Genomic DNA, 12321 nt, shown 5'->3' with positions numbered 1-12321 from the left:
CGGATGTGTCATCGACCATTGAGTACCACACGACGCGTCACGTCTCATGGCTTACCCTCCGTTAGGTCAGCCATTGTACTGCTATCATGAACTGGCTCGATTTGTTTGGGGGAATGAATTTTAGGTGTATTGCCTCAGCCGACATGTGATGGGCGAGTGTGGTCGAAACTCAAAAGGATACCATTCGCTATTCCGTGGCCATGACTAGGCGGGTTGTGGATAACTCGTCCGCTACGGCGAAGAGCCTCTGACGGCTGTGTCATTTGTCAAACCGAGTTATGCTTCCGTGAACTCTCTGGCCGGTGGTGTCAGGGGCCGCACACGTCCAGGGTACATCGGTTCCTGTTCATTCAACCCAGTTCCCATGGCGCGGATCCCCCCATACCGGGCTTTGTTCACAGGTTACGATGGATGTTACATGCAATTCTCGACGTGGGGCATTTCTGTAGTTGGTATCCTGTAAGTGCTCTATGTGCCGAGATGGCGGGCTTCCTCTGGCAAATATGCCTTTCTTGTCCATGGACGTTGGTGCGGTGCCCGAGCATCATTTGTTATACAGGATTTGAGGATATATGTTTACAGTTGAGCTATACATATTCACTCTTGCGGTGCATTGCAAATCAGTCTCACGCACCTCGTCTGTCTTGTGTAGAACGAAATTCCATGCCGCTCACGCTCCTTGTCGAGCCATCTTACCGGATTCTGGCTCGAGCGGGGAGTGGCCTGCCCATCGTTTGACCAATGACTATTCCACTGCATCTATCACGTTTGCGAAAGAAGAGGGATGTACTAGGCGGCTAACATGGCAGCTAATAGATGCCGCACAGGCAGGCACGGACAAACTCATATCCCGAAATGCAAGCTTTCTTCGCGCTATTGGAGGCTAGAAGCTATCTAACGTCTTCTGGTTTTTGGTCGGGGTTGCATGGACCAGCGCCATATCCAAGTTGTGGATCCGCCGTACCCCCCTTCTCTCATGTACACTTGCCGCTGTATATTTACCTTGCCATCCTCATCTGCCTTCATCATCTTTCCCTCTATTCCCGGTATGTGCTACTACCTGTTCGCTTACACCGAATACGGCTGCGGCCATCAACTCCTTGATCGCCGCCACTTTGTGCGGACGGCCTGTTCGTCGTGCATATATTATTTCGTGACTGACTGGGATATTGTATACAGATCGACTGCAATCGGGTGACATGTCGACGGAGCGGGTTCCACAATTTGGACGAGCACGACTGCGCGAACGAGTGTACGGAGGAATGGTGCGTAGGAAGATGTTGACGCCCCTCGTTGACGTTCTAACGCGCACTGTAGGACGCTTCCTGACCAGTCACTTGTCATGCATATATGCCCCGAACAATGCAGGAGCTGTCTAGGCACGGCTGGAGCTAAGGTCAATGGCGCCAATCATGACGGCTCTGATGACAGCCAGTCTGATTCAGACGAAGAAGAGGTTGAAGAGGAAGAGGAGTAGAGGTTAGATGAGAGCTGCCCGAGTGGCCATTGCGGATTGGCTGTGAAACACGTACTTGTAGTTTTACCCCAGCGTTGAACATATGCGTACAGTCAACTCGCAAATATTTCGCTGGAGCTGCGCTTCTCCCAGTCCAATCCGGTTTCGCGGCACAGGACCGTATGGCAGTTCCACCGCAGACTGCAGTCGCGAAGTGGCGGAACTTGCAGAGCCTCCTATCGCGTTAAGTCAACAAAAAACCTCCTAGGTGTGCGTGACGAATTTTACGTCTGGCGTCCGACCTTCTGCACTGGGAGTGAGCTGATGGACCTCTGAGACGAGGATGACAAGATGGCAGAGCGAAAATTTGTAACTGAAGGGAAACAGACATGCTTTAAAAAAGAGAGAATGAAGACAATCAATGAAGTGTCGAAAGCAGTAGGAATACTATTTTTTTGCGGCCGTATAGAGTACAGGTGGCAATAGAACCGAAGTGCAGGTGCCAGTGCGGACGAGCCGAGAGACGTGCAAGCTGATCCTAAGACGAGGACTTTATGACTCTGGGGGCGTTTAATCCTCCGAGGCCCTGAAACATTTGCAGTCGATGTGGGGCCAGGCCGGAACTTCAGCCTGAAAAACCTGTCGGAGGCTTTGAGAGCAGCCTTGCACCCTGCAGCGATGAAGCAGGCTCACGATTGTCAGCGAGACGAGCGAGGTCCATTGAGGGCTTAGCGATAGACTCATGATCAATGCATGGAATACGGAACAGCTGAAATCTGCTGAGATGTATTTTCCGGCTGCGAAATTGGGAGCACCGCACACTCGCTTGACTTGATGTACTCTCCGGCCCTAGACAATCTCAACATTTCTTGTGAGCGAGTCCATTTTTCTCGCCGACACGCATGTCAGTCTGTCTGCACCATCGGTGGACCTTCTTCATGTCTTTGAGTTGGCATGCGCACCACCTTGTGACTCACCAGCGTCGTCGATGATTAGTCGCCGTGGCCACGGATTGTGCGAAACCTCAGTGAGTAGACACTAGGCCGACTAATGCCGCGACTGGTTCGCTGCAAGCAGACGGCCGGTGCACTGATCTTCATCTTTGCTCGCTGATCTGACCGTTACCCGGGTGCTTGCCTTCCTCATCCGCAGAGTCTGCCGATGGACCTGCAGCAGCTTGGCGTATCTTGGACAGCCCCCATCATGCGAGCTTAGCAGGAATCCAGATGAATTGCTTCCAACCTGTTCACTCCCCTGATGTCTTCTAACCGCATGTACATCCTAGTAGGGGTGAGCTGGTCATCGCCCGCAATGTCAGCTTTTGAGCGAGCGTACGAGTATCACTCATCGGCAGAATGACATACTCGCGAAACGTCCCGTCCCCACGTAGCGGCAGTCATAGACCTTGGTTATTCAGACGGTACCGCGCTAGTAATGGCCACCGTCTTATGTATTCATGAATTTAGCCCGAACCGCATCCACTCGGGATCCACGGGATTACACATCCCGAGAATTTGGCTCGGTACCAGCAGAATCATGTTATCGAAGCCAGCGCGTCTCCTCGTTTGCCTTGTGACACGCTGAAGTTCGTCGTCAGTCCAACTCTCGGGCTCGTTGTATGGCAACTTCTGGAATGTTCCGTGCACCTTGCACCAAGCGGAGAATATACTCGGCAACAATGGAAGAACTATCTGGTGCAGAGGCCACGATGGCATCGCCTGAAAACACGGGTGACTAGTCATACCTTGTTTAAGCTACGCTGATTCCCTTTGAAAAGCTGTCTTTATACCCGGCACTTATCGTGCAATCAGAAACTGGTATAGTTTGTGCTGTCCACCGGCATTGCAATCCGCAACACATCCCACGTAACGTTTGCCAAACCCATCCAGGCATCTAGATGAACCCATTCTTCTCGAGGTACTCCGTGATGACGCGAACGGACTCCGCGACGTCGCACTCGTCCGTCTTGATATGAATCTCCGGCTTTTCCGGGGCCTCATACGGCGCAGAGATACCAGTGAAGTCTGCCAGAATGCAATGAGCGGTGTCTCCCCTCACAGAAATACGAACGCATCGCATACCTTTGATCTCTCCCGCCCGTGCCTTCTTGTACAGCCCCTTCGGATCACGTTGCTCGACGACATGGAGCGGCGCATCGACGAACACCTCGACGAAGCCCAGCTGCGCCTTCTCGTGCAGCTCGCGTGCGGACGCGCGGTCCACGCGGTATGGGGAGATGAACGCCGTGATCGCGATGCACGACGCGTCCGCAAACAACTTGGACACCTGACCGCGCGTTCAGCGCTCAGCATTCAACGCTCCGCCCTCGACCCCGCGAGCCATGAGCAAGATCTACACACCTCGCCAATCCGCCGGATGTTCTCGTTCCGCGACTTCTCGTCGAAGCCGAGATCCTTGTTCAGCCCGAAGCGGATATTGTCTCCGTCCAGCCGGTAGCAGAACTTGTGCAGGTGCAGGAGATGCTGCTCCAGCGCACATGCGATGGTGGACTGGAAACCTACAATGAGCCCGACCCGGTCCGAGATGGCAGCGTGCATTTTCTCACCTTCCCGCTCGCGCTCAGACCCGTCAACCAGATCGTGACGCCCTTCTGCTTGAGCAGGTCTGTGCGCTCAGCGCTGCCGATGGAGCCTACGAGTCGTTCGAGTTTTAGGAATCATTCACCCGGTACATGGTGCATCTGCCCGTACCTGGATGGAAGACAATGTTGGTAGCCATGTGATCCACGAACAGGAAGACCCCCCAGCAGTCCAGGGCTCAAAGTAGAACGTAAAGGAAACGTCTACTCTTCGACAGTACGCACAGAGCTTTTAGCTTGGGATAGAGACGTTTTTTGAGGACATGGTTGCGCCATGATGAGCCTGCATTCAATTCTCAGGATAGGCGGGAAGGTCACGTGACGTACAGTTACTGAACTTCGAAGGAAGACGCTATCCTGCACAGTGGAGACGATGTGCAAGCAATCACAATTCCGAATCCTTACATAGTCGACGTCAGCGTGCAGTCGCAGCCTTCGCCCCGGGAACCAAGGGTGGCGCGAATGTGACGTCTGAACGCAGTACGCTCGCAAGAAGCTGACGCCTCGAGAGGGCCGCCCCATATACTGCTACACTTATATAGTTTCATTCTCCGCGCGACATAAAGTGTCACCAACATAAATAAAGACAGATATGCTAAAGCAAAAGGATCCAACAAGAGACACAAAAAAAGAAAAACGAGTAAACCGCCTACTGATGCAATCGACTGCACACCCACAGCACAACCCTCTTGATCGCCTCCGTTACTTCCTCCGTGCCGAGCGGCTGATCCACAGGCGGACAATGCATGGACAGCACCGGCGCGCTCTTTGTCGGGCTTCCACGATCCTTGAACTTCTCCTGCCGTGACGACATGCGTTTTGCCTCTGCGAGCGAGCAGTAGAAGATGAAGTCGGAGAGGTAGTGACCCGCGTCCATGGACGAATAAGCCGACTACAGGCGCATCGTGCATGAAGAGCCGCGAGCATAATCCAAGACCAGAAATGATCAACCTACCTCGATGCCCGCCTCCTTCATGTGCTGAATGAGCTTCGCGACGTCGATCTCCGTGTGGATCTCGTCCGGGAAGTTCTCGTAGCCCTTGCCAAATCCGCGATTGGGCGGGATCTCCACTCCGTCCGACACCCCCTCGCCGACAGTGGACCCATGTGGCTGTGACAGCTGCGCCATCATCCCCAGGAACTGCTGCATCCGTCCGTCCTCCAAGGCATCATCGCGCGACACGTCCTTCGGCAGGAGCACCGCCGGCGCGTACTGGCCATCCGCATCCTTCATGCGGTATCCGTTCTTGTGTGCGAGCTTCTCCAAACGCAGCGGACCTCGTCCCGCGAGGCCCACATGGAACATAAAGTCGTAGCCGTTTGGCGGCGGCGGGGGGAAAACGTAGTCGGGGTCATTCGAGAGCGGGAGGATGGGCGGGCGGGCGTGAAGCCCTGGCGTGATCGCCAGCACGGCCTGATAGGACATGGGGACCTCGAGTGCGGTGATGTGGATGGGCTGGGGCCGCGGAGGCTCCTCCATGTCGTCGGTGATGATTGCCTGATCGTCCTGCATAACCAGGTCGACCGGCGGATCGGTATAGAGCACGGTGTTGTGCAGCGGCTTCACCGACATCCAGGAAGGGTTCTCGTTGAATTTGTGGAAGGGCTGCACTGGCGGTCGTTAGAGCGGGAGCACACCGGCGCACGAGACAAAGAAAGCAGACACGCACGCCAAACCCAGTGATGAGGACGCGGATTGCGTGGGGCTCGACGTCCATGGCGTCGGAAAGCTGGTATACAAGGTCAGACATGGTGGCGGATAGCGAGGGGCGGCGGGATAGGGAGGGATGAAGAATGCAGCGTGTAGCGCTTTGAGGAGGTCCTCATGTCACGCATAACAACGGGGTCACAGCATGCTGACGTAATACGATCTGACACAGATCCGCTCGCAGATCGGACTCGATCGAATTTGTCCTCTCCTAAAACGCGCTGCAGGCTGCAGTTGTTCAACTCGTCGCGTTCCCTCTGAGCTAATGGTGCGTCGCGCTCGACATGCCTCTGCATCCTTAAGGCTCTCGGAACTACCAATCCAGCCAACTCTGCCCGAGTTGTCGGCTAGTGTGCGTCTCACCTCCACGTTGTGCATCGGGTAGCCGTAAAACAGCGCGACACTTCTGGATGTCACTGCCCAGAGAAGGACAAAGCAGCGCGGAATGTGGACGGACTGCATCATTTAGCCTGAACCACAGCCGACTGCAAGGAGGGCCATCCGGGACGCTACAGGAACCTTGAAGCTGTCACACGGATGCGTGAGGGCACAAAGTCGGTTTCCGGTGCTCAGCAACCTACTTACGGCTTGCCATTCGGGTCTTCAGGCCTTTAGAACTCTAATAGAGTTCCGGCGAGCACCGCTTTGCGCCTTCTAGCCCTTCACCGTGACACTCACGTCGTCCTCCCCCTCACGTTTACGGTGAATGCCCGTCATGCAATCACAAACGACCGCTCCCATCGACCCGAGTGCGCTTCGTGTCCTCGTCACCGGGTTTGGCGTGCGTGCTTACGCTCCTCCGCACGAGTGGCGTATAGGCTCATGACGTGATACTCTTACCCACAGCCATTTGGTCCGATCACGGTAAACCCCTCCTGGCTCGCCGTCAAGCCTCTGCACAACACGACCGTCCATACCCTGGGTGCGTTCCCGAAACCCATCCACATCACCAGTCTAGAAGTCGCCACCTCCTACGCGACCGTGCTCTCCCTCGTGCACCCCCCCTCTGCACGCACGTCCATCTCGGGTCCCACAACCAGCAGATCCCACGCTCGCAGTCGCAACACCTCCAACAGGCGGCTATGACTTCATCTTACACGTTGGTGTCGCAAATCCGGGAAACATGCGCACCGAATTGTGCGGAAGGAAACACGGGTACGCGTTTCCTGATGCAGATGGGCACATGTGCCCGGTGGTGAGCGAGACAGAGGGCAGCCCGCCCTGCTCTTCCTACACATACCGCCGATTGGCGAGCCGCTCAGCACCGAGGAAGCGACGGAGGCTTTGCGCAGAATCGTCTCCTGGGTATGCGGCCAGGAGGACAAGGCCTGACGCGTCCGCGTCCGCGCATCATGTGCGGCATGGTCCGTAGTGATTGTATAGCGTTCCGTAAGTTGGTGGTCAAGCGTATGCGTATCAGAAGTCGGATCATGTCGCTTGTGCGAGACTCACGCAGAGAAACTTTGCTCTATATTGCAAGATGTCAAACTGGATATGGACCTAAGGGTACACAGCAATGGGACCGGCAATAATCCCGATCCGCACTTCATCTGCACACCCACGATATGGTACTTCTCAACACCGCCGTAACTTCGTCGGTACTGATGTGGTCCACTCCGGGGATATGGATGAATAGAGCCGGAGTGCTCTTTCCGCCAGTCGCAGCTGTGCGTCTGGACTCTGCGAGGGAGCAATAGTTGATGAAGTCGCACAGGTAGCGGCCTGCATCCAGCGACGGCGCGACGTGCTGCAAAGCAAATCAGCATGATAGGGCGACGAAGGCTTGGAAACAAACAGACCTCAAAGCCGGTCGCTTTCAAGTGCTCGATGAGCCTTGCACAATCGACAGGCGTGAGGAGTTGTTCCGGGTACTCCTCGTACCCCTTACAAAAGCCACGCACTCCTTCGCCATCTTCTTCTCCTACCACAACACAGTACTCTCCTTCCGCATCTTCCTGGTCGTAACCGTACTTGTGACCCAACTGCTCGATGCGTATCGGGACGCCTCTGCTGCTCATGACGCCAATATGGAGGATGAAGTCGTACCCCTCGGCGGGAGGCGACACGACAGCGAAGGCAGGGTCCTTCGGTGTGGGCACGACTGGTGGCCTTGCATGTAAGCCGGGGACTATGGACAGGACGGCATCGTAGGTTGTGGGCACCTCGAGTGCCGTGATGTGAATGGGAGTAGGGCTGTCGCCGTTGGTGTAAATGAGGGTGTTATGCAGCGGCTTGACGGCGAGCCATGATGGGTTCACTTTGACTGAACGGAAAGGCTGGAGACAAATACAGGTTAGACAGTGATATGCACGTGGGACATCAGAGAACGCATTACGCCGTATCCAGTGACCAGGACGCGGAGGGCGCCCTCGTCGGCGGAGCGGGGGGTGTCTGAAGGGACAGGCATGGTGGGTCAGTTGGGAAAGCATACACTTTAATATCTGTCACGGCAATCTAACGAGTCGCGTTATCTATCGCACGCCGACAGCACGTGACACGCGCTTCGATCACATACGCCGACAGCACGTGACACGCGCTTCGATCACATACACCGACACGCGAGCCTTGGATGCAAATCCTCGCCGCTCGCTACCACCATTGATCAGATCACGATGAGCACCGAAGGTGCGTTTTCTTGCATCATCTCTGCTCGTATATCTCACGCGGGGCTGCAGTAACATGGTACGCGTCTTCTCGCAACGTTGAGGTTGCGACGGCTCACCGCTTCCTAGCCCAGTCTGCTCGCGCAAAATTCTCGAGAAGGACATCAATCACCATCTGGACACTGGCTGTGCGGAGGACGTCGACCCAGCCTCAAAAGCAAGACGAGGACCCCCTCGTGCACAGCCCAGGACACAGGCTTCTATCGCGTCGATCTTCGGCGGGACACAGAAACCACACGCAGCATCAGCCGGTCCTTCGCATGCGGCTTCGACATCCAAGGCTCATGGGAAGAAGAGAGTACAGACAGATGAGACTTACGTATCTGCCGAATTGGGACCCTCAAAGCGGCCAAAAACCACCCCCACTTCAAGCACTATGACTTCTCGCATGAATGCTGCTGCTCCTCTGGCTGAACGCCTCCGCCCAACTTCGCTGGAGGATTTCGTGGGGCAGCCACACCTGACTGGTCCTGACTCGCTGTTACTGCGCTTGCTGGATAATGGCTCGACAGGAAGCATCATCTTTTGGGGCCCGCCGGGGTGCGTCATGTTCTCGCCCTTTTACTCGTTCATCGATTAACAGCGGAGCATCGGCCCGGTAGGTGTGGCAAGACGACTCTGGCTAGGCTGTTGGCAAAGCGCACGAATGCCGTCTTCAAAGAGCTCAGCGCGACAGACTCGGGCATCGCGGACGTGCGCGCAGTCGTTGAGGAGGCCAAGAACGTGCTCACTCTAACTGGGAGGTATGCTCGACGCTTGACTATGTCTTTTTCCTGACTTCATAGTCCTCAAGGAAGACTATTCTTTTCCTTGACGAAGTGCACCGATTCAACAAAGCACAGCAGGTCCGTCTCAGTGGTTTCGATTGGGCGTGTAACATGTCCTGACGTGACTTAGGACATTTTCTTGCCATTCCTCGAGCAAGGCCAACTGCAGGTAAACTACGAAAGGACCTCTACACCTACTCTACAGCTAATGTGCGATGCAGCTGATCGGTGCGACGACCGAAAATCCATCCTTCAAGTTGACTGGCGCCCTGATCAGCCGCTGTCGGTGAGTTCTCCGCTTTCCGTACCATCAGCGCCCATTCATCACCGTGCCTTGAAGCGTTTTCGTGTTGGAACGCCTAACAGACGAAGACATCACCAAGATCGTCACACAGGCAGTTGATCATGTCTCGCCACACCCACCGCCACCAACATATGCAGAACACACCACCGAAGACGAGCCGGACCGCCACCACCACCACTCTGACATACGAAGCTCACAGCCCGAAACAGAGGACGTCATCCTCCCACCCTCCTCACCACTAACCCCCATATCCACCGGCGACCCCGCCTCATCATCCAACACCCCATCGCCCCCCCAATTCCCCGCCCACCCCCACCTCACGCCCAAGCTCCTCTCCTCCCTCGTCTCCCTCTCCACCGGCGACGCCCGCACCGCGCTCTCCCTCCTCGAGCTCGTCCTCTCCGCGCCGCCCACCACCGACCCAGACGCGCTCCTCTCCGCGCTCCGCCGCTCGGTGTCGACCTCGTACGACCGCACGGGCGAGAGCCACTACGACATGATCTCCGCACTGCACAAGAGCGTGCGCGGCAGCCAGCCGAGCGCGGCGCTCTACTGGCTCGCGCGCATGCTCACCGCGGGCGAGGACCCGCTGTACATCGCGCGCCGCATGGTCGTGTGCGCGAGCGAGGATATCGGGCTTGCGGATAATCATGCCTTGCCCTTAGTACGTGCACGACCATCTTACTTTCTCCCAGCTCCATGATGAAATCTTTTGTCTGTCGTTTGCTAGGCGATGGCTGCCTTCCAGGCATGCCAGATGATCGGGATGCCCGAATGCCGCATAAATTTGGCGCACCTCGTCTCGTACCTCTCCGAGGCACCAAAGTCCACCCGTGCATACGTGGGGTATAACCGCGCAGAAGCGGCCGCCAAGTCAGACCCGACGGCTCCGGTTCCTATGCCTATGCGCAACGCGCCGACAAAGCTAATGAAGGAGCTCGGGTATGCACGTGGCTATTGCTATAATCCGGACTACGCGTAAGTCATCCTAGGACGGGACTTGTTGCGAAATCGACATGGACTGATTTGTGCGGCAGACACCCGGTCACGAATGACTACCTGCCGCCTCGGTTCAAGGACGAGGGATTCCTCCTGTCGGCAGGCGATATGACGGGAAAGAGCTGGGACGAAGAAGCTCTCCGAAATTGGGAGATTGAAGAGAACGAAGGTCTGCCTTGGGAAGGAAGACAATATGCATCGCAGAACGCACCAAATAGTCAACAAAGTAATACGAAAAAGTGATATAACACGTGATGGAAAGGATCTGTAGCTATAGCATCGTTTTAGCGGATCATACCCAACTTGTTGCGGCTCTATGTCCATCCTAGAATCTCATTTTGTTGCATACCTGAAGATTGAAAGCAATGTCTAATATATAAAGACACCCAAGCACTACCTCCACATGTTGCCTGTGCACTTCGCCGCCCCGCATCGACATTCCCTATAGACAGCGTCATTCGGCATGCAGATGCTCTAAATCACCTGCATGAGCAGCAATTACGAAGTACTCTGGCAGTACATACCTCATGAGGACTCTTGGGAGCATCCTCATCGGAATCGTCATCTTCGCCATAGTATGAGAAGCACAGCTCATCTCCAGGTCTCACATCGCGTGTGGTAAAGATCGCAAGAAGAGGCTTGTCGATATTGGCCTCGTTTATATAGACCGCGTTGATGCTGCAATTCGGATCACAGCTGTGGTTCTAGAAGTGGATCAGCAGAACTTTCATAGTGTCCCGAGCCAAAAGTACATACTAGATATCTGGTGAACTGTAAAGCACACAATGAGCCAATTGACCACTATCAATCTTCGTTTACTTACATTGCCAGCATGATACGCATCGATGCTATACTTGGAAGTCCAATTGGGGTCATCCACACGCAAGTGCCAGAAGTCGACGTCAAACAGATACGTGCGCCCGAACTTGTTGTAAAGGCTGTCACCACATCATCAGCAATGAGAACATATTTGATACGCAAGGTGCCACTTACACGCCCCGTTCCTCCGCTTCTGACTCGGTCAGATACTCTCCAGCATATATACCAATGTAAGTGTTAGCCGGGATCCTCTTGTGACCAGCGAAGACACCTGTTCAGATGTTCAGCACCGGATTGAAATTGATACACCCGAGTCATCTCAATAGCGACTTACCCCAGCCTTTGTCCTCTGTTTTGCAAATATTGATGGGGTATTTCCGGCCCCGCTGAACTACCTGTTGGAAAAGTGTAAGATGGACACCATGTCCTGCCATGAGAGCACTTACTCTGTTGATACAATCATCGGAGCATCTGCACAAGTCATTGCACTCGAAGATCGGGTACCCCTGGGATGTCAGTCTTCCCCTCTCATCATACAGGAAGCCAGGACTTTCAAAATGCTGCCGATGTCTCTGCGCACAGATGCAGGTCTCGGACTTCGGATCGCATGGACCGATGCAGTCGCATCCTCGCAAGTTCTCCCAGTCTGGCTTGGGCACCCCTTCGCCATGCCACATGAGGTTCGAGTAATGAAATTCGTAAGGAGGCGTCAGGTCATCATCAATGTCGTTGATGATGTGGATCGGCGGGGCGTGCGGCTCGTCGGTCTCGGTGTTTTCTGCGATTGCTGCCTCGAAGAGTTTTACTTGCATGTTATCCGCGCGTCGTGCATACCTCGGTAAGTAGTTAATCCTGTCTTCCAACTCATGAGGTAGATCCTTCGCTAAAACTGGGGGATGCGCGTATTCTTTCGCTAGTTGTTCTCGATGTTGTTCCCACGTCATCATCCTGAAGCCAGATTTTTGCGCTGTCAAAGCCAACGCTGACAGTTCGCTATCAGGGGTAT

General features: G+C 54.9%; 7 protein-coding genes across 7 annotated transcripts; 3 read left to right on the top strand and 4 right to left on the bottom strand.

Moving 5' to 3' along the window:
* Positions 1-1048: 1048 nt before the first annotated feature.
* On the top strand, positions 1049-1545 carry LAESUDRAFT_809885 (uncharacterized protein; the record flags this gene model as incomplete). The annotated part of the gene is made up of 3 exons (XM_040914173.1): positions 1049-1117; positions 1180-1265; positions 1318-1545. 3 exons carry the CDS (start codon positions 1049-1051, stop codon positions 1475-1477), a joined length of 315 nt encoding a protein of 104 aa, XP_040768797.1. The 3' UTR covers positions 1478-1545.
* Positions 1546-3076: 1531 nt separating this feature from the next.
* Positions 3077-4319, bottom strand: LAESUDRAFT_672755 (adenylylsulfate kinase). Its single transcript, XM_040905501.1, has 5 exons — positions 4168-4319; positions 4023-4108; positions 3817-3966; positions 3538-3742; positions 3077-3480 (listed from the first exon to the last, which is right to left on the bottom strand). The coding sequence occupies exons 1-5, from the start codon at positions 4193-4195 to the stop codon at positions 3350-3352; spliced, it is 600 nt and encodes a 199-aa protein (XP_040768796.1). The 5' UTR covers positions 4196-4319; the 3' UTR covers positions 3077-3349.
* Positions 4320-4704: 385 nt separating this feature from the next.
* Positions 4705-5800, bottom strand: LAESUDRAFT_693601 (peptidase C15 pyroglutamyl peptidase I-like protein; the record flags this gene model as incomplete). Its single annotated transcript, XM_040906172.1, has 3 exons — positions 5726-5800; positions 5011-5661; positions 4705-4947 (listed from the first exon to the last, which is right to left on the bottom strand). The coding sequence occupies exons 1-3, from the start codon at positions 5771-5773 to the stop codon at positions 4705-4707; spliced, it is 942 nt and encodes a 313-aa protein (XP_040768795.1). The 5' UTR covers positions 5774-5800.
* A 678-nt stretch (positions 5801-6478) lies between these two features.
* LAESUDRAFT_755675 (peptidase C15, pyroglutamyl peptidase I-like protein) lies at positions 6479-7095 on the top strand (the record flags this gene model as incomplete). Its single annotated transcript, XM_040912052.1, has 4 exons — positions 6479-6544; positions 6610-6790; positions 6840-6918; positions 6972-7095. The coding sequence occupies 4 exons, from the start codon at positions 6479-6481 to the stop codon at positions 7093-7095; spliced, it is 450 nt and encodes a 149-aa protein (XP_040768794.1).
* A 107-nt stretch (positions 7096-7202) lies between these two features.
* LAESUDRAFT_809882 (peptidase C15, pyroglutamyl peptidase I-like protein) lies at positions 7203-8170 on the bottom strand (the record flags this gene model as incomplete). The annotated part of the gene is made up of 3 exons (XM_040914172.1): positions 7203-7510; positions 7563-8039; positions 8099-8170. 3 exons carry the CDS (start codon positions 8168-8170, stop codon positions 7310-7312), a joined length of 750 nt encoding a protein of 249 aa, XP_040768793.1. The 3' UTR covers positions 7203-7309.
* Positions 8171-8355: 185 nt separating this feature from the next.
* Positions 8356-10739, top strand: LAESUDRAFT_747601 (P-loop containing nucleoside triphosphate hydrolase protein; the record flags this gene model as incomplete). Its single annotated transcript, XM_040911481.1, has 9 exons — positions 8356-8445; positions 8496-8966; positions 9029-9169; positions 9220-9271; positions 9324-9362; positions 9415-9479; positions 9534-10161; positions 10228-10475; positions 10535-10739. Exons 2-9 carry the CDS (start codon positions 8803-8805, stop codon positions 10737-10739), a joined length of 1542 nt encoding a protein of 513 aa, XP_040768792.1. The 5' UTR covers positions 8356-8445; positions 8496-8802.
* Positions 10740-10889: 150 nt separating this feature from the next.
* Positions 10890-12259, bottom strand: LAESUDRAFT_643534 (SET domain-containing protein; the record flags this gene model as incomplete). The annotated part of the gene is made up of 7 exons (XM_040903792.1): positions 10890-10970; positions 11021-11200; positions 11253-11267; positions 11320-11434; positions 11490-11586; positions 11650-11710; positions 11762-12259. 7 exons carry the CDS (start codon positions 12257-12259, stop codon positions 10890-10892), a joined length of 1047 nt encoding a protein of 348 aa, XP_040768791.1.
* Positions 12260-12321: the final 62 nt, after the last annotated feature.

This window comes from Laetiporus sulphureus (genome assembly GCF_001632365.1).
Source record: "Laetiporus sulphureus 93-53 unplaced genomic scaffold LAESUscaffold_4, whole genome shotgun sequence".
NCBI classification, from domain to species: Eukaryota; Fungi; Basidiomycota; class Agaricomycetes; order Polyporales; family Laetiporaceae; genus Laetiporus; species Laetiporus sulphureus.
Note: the sequence above shows the minus strand (reverse complement) of the source record. Positions and strands in the feature narration are given on the sequence as shown.

Coding starts and splice junctions, on each gene's coding strand:
- LAESUDRAFT_672755 (XM_040905501.1), bottom strand. CDS start 4,195: ATGGCTACCAACATTGTCTTCCATCCAG. Junction 3,967..4,022: donor GTCTGAGCGCGAGCGGGAAG/GTGAGAAAATGC, acceptor GTAGGTTTCCAG/TCCACCATCGCATGTGCGCT. Junction 3,481..3,537: donor ACGGGCGGGAGAGATCAAAG/GTATGCGATGCG, acceptor GCATTCTGGCAG/ACTTCACTGGTATCTCTGCG.